The 9,736-nt window shown below is 39.6% G+C and overlaps 1 protein-coding gene across 1 annotated transcript in view; it reads right to left on the bottom strand.

Moving 5' to 3' along the window:
• The window catches only part of LOC123972807, a 152,489-nt gene that overhangs the window by 118,800 nt on the left and 23,953 nt on the right, over positions 1–9,736 (bottom strand). The window contains exon 7 of the mRNA XM_046052500.1: positions 7,231–7,662. Coding sequence (XP_045908456.1) covers positions 7,231–7,662 — 432 coding nt within the window. The remainder of the gene's footprint in view (positions 1–7,230; positions 7,663–9,736) is intronic.

Below are 9,736 nucleotides of genomic sequence, written 5' to 3' on the forward strand. Positions count from 1 at the left end.
AGAAACCGGACAAAACAGGAGATTACTTGGAGAAAGTAAGCGAGGAAGGTGAACTACCTGGTAAGATCTGAAAATGTGTTTCTGTTACTTGATTCCAGCTGTTGTTCTACTTTGCTACAATACCAGTTAGCATAGCCCTGATCGATCCAAACGCCATTTAGAGAACAAGCATTTTAAAAGTTGTTTGCTTATCATCTTGCTGACGGACCTGACTAAGCATGAAGTCATATGTTTAGCAAATCAGCATCATGATGAAGTTATGTCAGCATCATTTTGATCCGTTTATTACAATTTAACCACAGTAAAATGTTTACTTTGGGTTCATGCTGCTGTAGTGAGCCAGAGTCTTCTGATTAGCAGAATACAGTAAAATCAATCAACCTGAAACTGAAGTAACAATGATTTTAACAGGGATATAGGTGGATTTTCCTCATGACCCTTACACAGGATAAGCAGTTGATTATGAATGAGAATTCATGTATTTTATAAGTCTTTTGTCCAAAATGTTGAGGGATGCAGGAAAAGTCAGGCTCAACCCATTCTCACTCTGAAGTCATCAAATATGGTACCATGGTCAAGACCCTTTGGTGAGTTTTTAAAGCATTGGGAAGCCTTTCAGTGTCATTGTTGAACGCTAAAAGTAATTTAAATACCAGAAAACTTCAGGTAAGGTTGAGGTGGATGGATGGATCAGACACCAGCTTTTCACCTACAAGACTGATGTTTGTTTCCCATGTAAAACAAAAACTCTACATACAGTAGCTCACAAATTGAGTAGACCCCTCACACATTTTGTAAACATTTGATTATATCTTTTCATGTGACAACACTGAAGAAATCCCACTTTGCTACAATGTAAAGTAGTGAGTGTACAGCTTGTGTAACAGTGTAAATTTGCTGTCCACTCAAAGATAACACATCACACAGGCATTAATGTCTAAACCGCTGGCAACAAAAGTGAGGACACCCCTAAGTAAAAATGTCACTTGAAAGGATATAAGCAAATATTTACAAATATGTTATGGGTGCACTCACTTGTGAGATACTGTTTATTTTTTTTAAATAACTTGCATAAGTAAAGTAGTTGTTTTAAAACCAAACTAGGGCTGAACGAAAATTAATCTAAATCGCAATTTTTTTTAACCAACATTGCGATTTAATATGCGATTAATTTTTAAGCTCTTTACCTTCTGTATTATTCAAAATGGACAAGCAGTAAATCAGTGTATAGTATCACCAACATAATATTAGATAGAACTACACTGTTTCTTGTGGGTCAGGCCTGTGTTATGATGAAATTAGGTAGAATTATTATTATGAGCAATGGAGGAGAAGATATATCAAATTAGAATCTAAGAAAGATAATTTGAGTCAAGTCATGGCATTAAATAATATGATATATCATCAGGTCGGCCTACCTACAGACCACAGTGTGTTATACAGTAAGAGCTCAATACAAAACCCACATTTCAACCAGCAATTAATAAGTCCTTATCCCAGTTCAAATCTCCTAGGAGTCCATCTTTCTGTGTCCCAGTGAGCAAAGAAAAAATACTCAGTTTGAGGTTCAATTCAAAAGTTGGCCACGAAAATTAACCAGAGTGACGAGTGTCGTGTTTAATAGACAAGCTTAGTAATTCTCCGACAACACCGGACCCAACATCAACTTCGTCAGACTGCTTTCGTCTCGGGTGTCATGTGACCAGAGTATAATCGCATATTAGAGACATTTGTACTTAACTTCAGTGTTTTCTTTTCATGCCATTTTCTACGTCTACTCCACCACCTCTCAAAGGGAAATATTGTACTTTTTACTTCACTACATTTATCTGACAGCTTCGGTTACAAGTTACTTTGAAAAATAAGCTTTTTACACACAAAACATATGAAGAGTTTAAAAAACAGGATGTTTTGTTATAAAGTAAATTACTTAACAGTTTATACAAGTACAGCTAGTAGGCCTACATTAGTTAGGCTAATTGACAGAAAGGTAATTGCAACTGTTTTGGTATTAGTCATTTTTCATCATCACAAACCTGAAGATCTGCAGGTTTTACTTTTGATTATTTTAATGTATTTTTAATTATTTGAGGTTTTTACAAAACAAGCATTGTAAAGGTGTCACTTTGGGCTCTGGGTAATTGTGACAACATTTCTCACAATTGTCACCATCTTTACAATCGATTTAATGGAGTAAACAATCAGCAGATTAATACATAATGAAAATAAACATTAATTGCTGATACAAAATTGTTCAACCTCCACCAACTACATTAATGCATGAGGAAGAATAATCTAATGATATAATATATAATAGCTTGATAGTCATAGGGGACATTTTTCTCTCTAATTTTATTTTTAATGGGCTACTTCCACATTTTCCTGCTTTTAGACTAATTGCATATTTTTACTTAAATTTTCAATGCAGTAGTTTTACTTTTAACAGAGTTTGTTTTTTACAGTGAGGCATCAGTACTCTTATGCCGGTTTCAGACCAAACGCGAATTTTTGCTTCACGACGCTTTCCTCGCGTGAGTACATTCGCTGCAACGCGAGAAGGCGATTTTAACGCGATAAGGTGAATAAACACAAGTCGCCATTACTACAACTGTATGAAACCAAAGTAAACATTTTGCTGTGATTAAATAGCAATAAACGGATTAAACTGATGCCGAAATAACAACAACATGATGCAGATTTGTTAAACATATGAATTCATGCTTTGTCAGGTCTAGCAGCAAGACAACAACATCTAAAATGTTTGTTTTCTGAATGGAGTTTGGATCGATTAGGGCTATGCTATGTTAACTTGGTCACAGTAAAGTACATATATGTATAGCTGGAATAAAGTTACAGACACATGTTTCCTGAACTCACCAGGTAGTTCAACCTCCTTGCTTTCTTTTCTCCAAGTAATGTCCAGCTTTGTCCGGTTTTATATAAATATGAAGTCGTAGTCCGACAGAGCTAACGACGCTAACAACAACACTGGAACCTGGATGTGCACGGAATCTAGCTGCTGAGAAGCTCAGGTGAAGATAAATCAACGTTGAAATCCCAAAAACTAAGGCAAAAAGCTAATTTAATAAAAACCGTTAACTCGGAGCTCCTCCCGCGAGTAAACGGCATAGTTGTCAGAGCCGAATCCGACCGACTACGGGTGTTTATTTCTCCGAAGGTTGCAGCGCTGCTCCCTGCTCCTCTAGCCCAAGTTTAGCAGCTGTCAGCCGGCCTGCAGATTTTCAATCCCCCGCTCTGCCCCGCACCCTTCGCGTCGCTTCGCCCGCCCGACAGGAAATCGCGTCTCTCCGCGTCTTTACATTGACTTTGTATGTAAACTCACCGCCCCTAACGCTCGCTTCGCTTTTGGTCTGAAAGCACCTTTACTCAAAACAGGATCTGAATCCTTTTTCCACCACTGGCCAAAACAGCCAAAGCTTTCGGTTGCAAAGAGGTTGGAGAGTTTTTGACTGCTTCAATAATGATTTAGCACACATTTGTCTGTACTCCCCAACATCAGCTGCTCTCACTATCTTTGATCACAGGCAGGTGATTTCGTCCAGGAATCGTAAAATCAAAATGCTAAGAAAAAAAGATCGGGCACCTACAGTTACCACATTCACTGAATCTGTCAACTTCACCTCCGTGTGTGCGCGAGCATCCATGTTGCTTGGTAACGAACATGCTTTCAGCGGGTCACGGAATTTATCCGGAAACAACAAATTCTAATTTCTGATTGGCTTACCGGCTCTGATACTTGGTACAGAGAAAGCTATGAACTCGACATATAACGCCATATGCCTGCGCCTCGACCATTAATTGTATAGCGGGACAACTTTGTGGCGTTATCTCTTACTTCTCAGCGTGAGAAATAAAAGCTGTGGCGTGTGAGCTGCTTGAAATGCGAGTGTCTCAGTGAATGCGTGAGGCTTGAGAACCTTGTTGGGAAGCTAGAAGCTCTCTGTGAGACTCCAATGTGTCCCTGAGCAAGACACTTAACCCCATGTGGCTTCAGAGGCGTGCGGCCTCTGATATAAATAGCAATAGTAAGTAGCTTTGGATAAAAGCGTCAGCTAAATGAATAAATGTAAAGACTCATTAAACTGGATAAGAGGACTAGTTATGCTGCGTTCCATTAACCTCGGAAGTTGAAGGCGTTCCAGTTACAAATCGGAAAACCTCGCTCCGCCAGCCGTTGGTTACAACTAGCCAGGTTGCCATGGTTACACCGGTTGATACAAAATGCGTTGTGTGGTATTTACTCACACTGAACACTGTAGCAACACGTGTACAGACAGCAGTTGGACGGCACTTTGTGTACAAAAAGTTCTATAAGACACAAGTACACAGAAGTGCTAATAAACAGTATAAACTACAGCTTTCACTAGCTGTTGATACTCAGAGCAGCCATCTTGGATCATGAACTTGGGGTAGTGCCGTCTACCGACTTTCCAAGTTTGCAATCTGACTTAAGGGGGCTTTGAAATTTCAGACTCTGAAATTCCGACTTCCCATGTTAAATGGAACGCACCATTATGTCCTGGACTGCCCTCCAGACTCCACAGAGGAGGAGGGTGAGAGGAGGACGTTAGCCAAGCTGACATCAGTCATGGACGACACCTCTCAGCCCCTGCAGGAGACTGTGAGGTCTCTGAGCAGCTCCTTCAGCATCAGACTGCTGCAACACATTAAAAGAAGGAGCAGCTCCTTCATCCCAGCAGCTGTCACACTCTCCAACACAGCAATGATGCAACAGGAGTGCAAACTCATCACGGGGGAAGAAGTTGACAAAGATATATGTGTGTGTTCCTTCTCCTTGTGTGCTGTTATGATGTGAAACTGTGAAGACCCTGCTATCTGGACATTCAGCCTTTAAAAATATAGAAACAGATTATTTGAAAATCTGACACGTAAAACTCTGCTCACAGTGCTGAGAGAAAACACTCATCACAGAAAACTACAGTGGCTGACGCATTGTGGCATAGGGACTTGTAGTTTTTAAACCCGGGACGGATACACAATACACCAGCACCACCCACACAACTCACGCCACATTTTATGTTAACAAGATTACTGTACATTATTTATAACAATAACTTTAGTGAAACAGATGTAAAACAGAACAAGAGGAGGCGGGTAGAAGGAGCACATACTGGCACAATGGTTAAATCTACATCTGTCCACTGCAGAGACACAATCCACAACCTGGAGGAGGAACTAGTATAAATGAGTGTATTAGTATAATATTCTAACATTAAATGAACAGAATAGAGTTCATTTAATAGTATACTGTTAGTATAATGTTTAGGGCTGGGCACATTAACGTGTTATTATTTTAATCGTTGCCCAGCACTAATAATGTTAATAAATTATAAAATGTTACTATAATGATAATCATTTCAAATCATATTGTATTTTATAGCTTACCACTAGTCTAATATTAATTCTAGTTATAACAGTTTCATTCTATGGGTTGTTTTCATTCATTAAATCCGTGTGCAAGAAAAATGCTCTACATTGGTCACAAATTTTTAATGCTAAATAATAGTCAAAACCATTTCTGCATCAGGAATCACATAAATGGCCTGTTTCGGATCCAAAACTGCAAATTTCACCAAAAGATGTTTGCGCCGTTGAATTTAATGTTTGTTGTCTCTGTAACATCAGTCAACACTTATAACAGTCACATTATTATTTAAATGTGGCCCAAACAAAGGAGGCCACTAAGGTTAGCTCCAGTTAGCTCTTACTTGCTAACCCACACAAGTTACACAGGAGACTCCTGTATGTCATTGCCCTCTCACAGTTTCCTCACTGGGTCGCATTTCTCCTGATTTCTGACCAACCTTCACAAATCAAGATTAGGGTTAGTTCAGGCAGGCAACGAAGCCAAGCTCCGCTCATTCCAGCATACACTTCAGCAGCACATCATCTGACAGCTCAGTTAATTCCTCTCATTGGCAAATTCCAGACAAGGCGCCTATTCAAGCTGCCGTTGCCTAACCGCCAGTTCTCACTGCTTCCTATGCAAAGCTCATAACCCACCGCCACCCCAGCTCCACCTTTCAGGCTGTATCTGACAGGAATGCACAATAACTATCGATCTGATAAGTATTGGCCCATCGAGCATATTTATTATCAGAAACATATCAGGGAATTTATTTGGCTGAATACATCAAACATGCTAACATGCGCCGCCACACTGCCGCGCTCTGGGCGTCATGTGTCTGTGTGCGGATAGAGCCACACAGACGCAGATCAGGCAGCTAGCTCCTGTCCTCCTTCCCTCTGTGTCTGCGTGATTCAGTGCAGGTGACAATGTGCAGATTGAGGATACAGGGCAATCTAAGCTTAACAGTTAGACTACAGACCGCTTCATTTAGCTCGTTGCGCGTGAGCCCGCATGTGTGTGTTCGTGTGTGTGAGGCGACACAGAGCAGCAGAGGCTGCATCCTGATAATAAACAGTACAGTCTTCACCTCCAGGACTGTTTAACACCATGCTTCAGTGCCCGTCTATTATCTGACTAAACCTGTAATTTGCATGCCTGCTCTGTTCTGTACGGGGTTCTTTACTGCGGCGATGCAGATGATAACAAGGTCAACGAGAAAGAGAACCACATGTTAAGTAATGTTTTTTCTGGAGCTTTTCGTTCACAACAGCTAGTGCAGAATTGCTGCTATAGAGTAACGTCAGAGTAGCATGAATTCCAGATTGAGACTGCTTGTCAAAAACTCAGACCTGTATCGTATTTAGACCACATATGAAAGTGGCCCAATTCCAAACTGGAAGAGATCAGATTCAACGTGGCTTGGGCTGTTCACACTGACGTCAGTAGGACTGAAAGACAGGGTGTGCGTAACTTGCGCTCCCAAAAAACTCACATCTTTTGTATTAAAACTACACTTATGTCAACAACCAGTGAAGAAGCCAAGATGTTAACAGGTAAAAAGCCAAAGACATACTCTCTTCTTGCTTTTCAAAGCTGCATGGGGGGAATTTACTTTGGCCAGACTGAGTTCTGACTGAGATGACTGATAAAAACAAAGAGCTTCCAGAAATGTGCATGTTATAGTGGAATACCACTCGTGAACCAACAGGGTGGCTGAAAGGAAAACTTTACCCAAACATTTATCACCACCAATGAATAAATGTAAATTTATTTATCAATCAGCTCCAAAGAGTTTCCAGAAATGTCCACTGAAGTCATGTGAAGTACAATTCATTTACCTGAGCTGTGAGATATAAGGCAGACACTGTAGGAAACTCCTCACTTCACTCTCTTCATCTGACCAGCCTGTCAGCTCCACTGGTTTCTTCTCTGGTTGGAGTTTCAGCACTTCCAGGAGGATGGAGGTCTTTCTCTCTGAGAGGTTTATGGACCAGACTGCAGGAGCTGACTGGAAAACTGACTGTAATGATGGAAGGACTCTCAAGCCTGTTTTAGTCTCATAGTCCTTCAGGTGGGAGCACAGATCCAGCAGGAAACCACAACGATAATATTCATCATTCATGTATCTAAGAGGGAATGTTTGATATCTGCACACTGATGATAACAGCTCCAGTATCTTCTCTCCTGTCTGCTGTTCTCTCTCTGCTGCTGCACAGAACAGATTCCCAAAGAACTTGACTTCTCCTGAACCTCTAAACCGCCAAGAGAATCTGGAACGAGAATTGAACATTTTGTTATGATCTGATGTTAACAGCAGAAAAAGAGCCATGCATTACTGATATGGAGTTTATCTGCTAAAAGCCTACAAATACCTGCTGATGAGCAGAATACAGTAAAATCAATCAACCTAAAACTCAAGTAACAATCAGAAGAATCTGAATCAGAAAGGCTTTATTGGCACGTAGTGTTTTACACATACGAGGAATTTGCTTTGGTCATAAGGTGCTACGCGTAGAAAAACATACAGTCAACATAAATAAATGTAGAAATACATAAATATGGAATGGACAGTGCAAGTTATATAAGAATAACAAAAATAATACGATAAAACTGTTAGCAGAGAAAGAACACTGTTGCATTATTCTGGGTTTGTGTCGTGCAGAAGTATTGCAACGGAAGAGAATATTGTGTACATATAAATATATAAAGTGACGGCATAAAAATATACAACAACAAAGATCAACAATCAACAACAAATATGTGCAACGTGCCAGGTCTGTGCATGACACGACATGTGCAAAGACATTCGTATCATTTGCAAGGGGGGAGTGTCAGTGGGGGAACCTGGACCTTGTTGATGAGGCTAGCAATGATTTTAACAAGGATATATGTGGAATTTAGAAAACCTTTAAACTTTTTAAAGTCAGGCTCAACCCATTCTCACTCTGAAGTCATCAAATATGGTACCATGGTCAAGACCCTTTGGTGAGTTTTTAAAGCATTGGGAAGCCTTTCAGTGTCATTGTTGAACGCTAAAAGTAATTTAAATACCAGAAAACTTCAGGTAAGATTGATGTGGATGGATGGATCAGACACCAGCCTTTCACCTACAAGACTGATGTTTGTTTCCCATGTAAAACAAAAACTCTACATACAGTATCTCACAAATTGAGTACACCCCTCACACATTTTTGTAAACGTTTGATTATATCTTTTCATGTGACAACACTGAAGAAATCACACTTACAACTAAAGTAGTGAGTGTACAGCTTGTGTAACAGTGTAAATTTGCTGTCCCCTCAAAATAACACATCACACAGGCATTAATGTCTAAACCTCTGGCAACAAAAGTGAGGACACCCCTCAGTAAAAATGTCACTTGAAAGGATATAAGCAAATATTTACAAAAATATTATGGGTGTACTCACTTGTGAGATACTGTTTTTAGTTTTTTAAATAACTTGCATAAGTAACGTAGATATTTTAAAACCAAACTAGGGCTGAACGATTTTGGAAATTAATCTAAATCGCGATTTTTTAAAACCAATATTGCGAGTGCGATTTAATATGCGATTAATTTTTAAGCTCTTTACCTTCTGTATTATTCAAAATGGACAAGCAGTAAATCAGTGTATAGTATCACCAACACAACATTAGATAGAACTACACTGTTTCTTGTGGGTCAGGCCTGTGTTATGATGAAATTAGGTAGAATTATTATTATGAGCAATGGAGGAGAAGATATATCAAATTATAATATAAGAAAGATAATTTGAGTCAAGTCATGGCATTAAATAATATGATATATCATCAGGTCGCCCTACCTACAGACCACAGTGTGTTATACAGTAAGACCTCAATACAAAACCCACATTTCAACCAGCAATTAATAAGTCCTTATCCCAGTTCAAATCTCCTAGGAGTCCATCTTTCTGTATCCCAGTGAGAAAAGAAAAAATACTCAGTTTGAGGTTCAAAATAAAACAGAGTGACGACTGTCGTGTTTAATAGACAAGCTTAGAAATTCTCCGACAACACCGGACCAGACATCAACTTCGTCAGACTGCTTTCGTCTTGGGTGTCATGTGACCAGAGAATAATCGCAGCCATTGCGATTAGAAAATCTCGTTTTATTACATCGCGATAATATCGCAAATGCAATTAATCGTTCAGCCCTAAACCGAACCATAATTTATGTCTAAACCTCACCAAGTAGTTTTGCTGCCTAATCTTTCTATGACTCTGGTGGCATCTGCAGTCTTCTATGCAGTAGTCTGTTGCAGGGCTCTCAAGTTTTATCAAAAGTTTGGAGTAAGATTACATCTGTTAGAGGAGGAAGTACTC

This window comes from Micropterus dolomieu, linkage group LG01 (assembly GCF_021292245.1).
Source record: "Micropterus dolomieu isolate WLL.071019.BEF.003 ecotype Adirondacks linkage group LG01, ASM2129224v1, whole genome shotgun sequence".
Lineage (NCBI taxonomy): Eukaryota > Metazoa > Chordata > Actinopteri > Centrarchiformes > Centrarchidae > Micropterus > Micropterus dolomieu.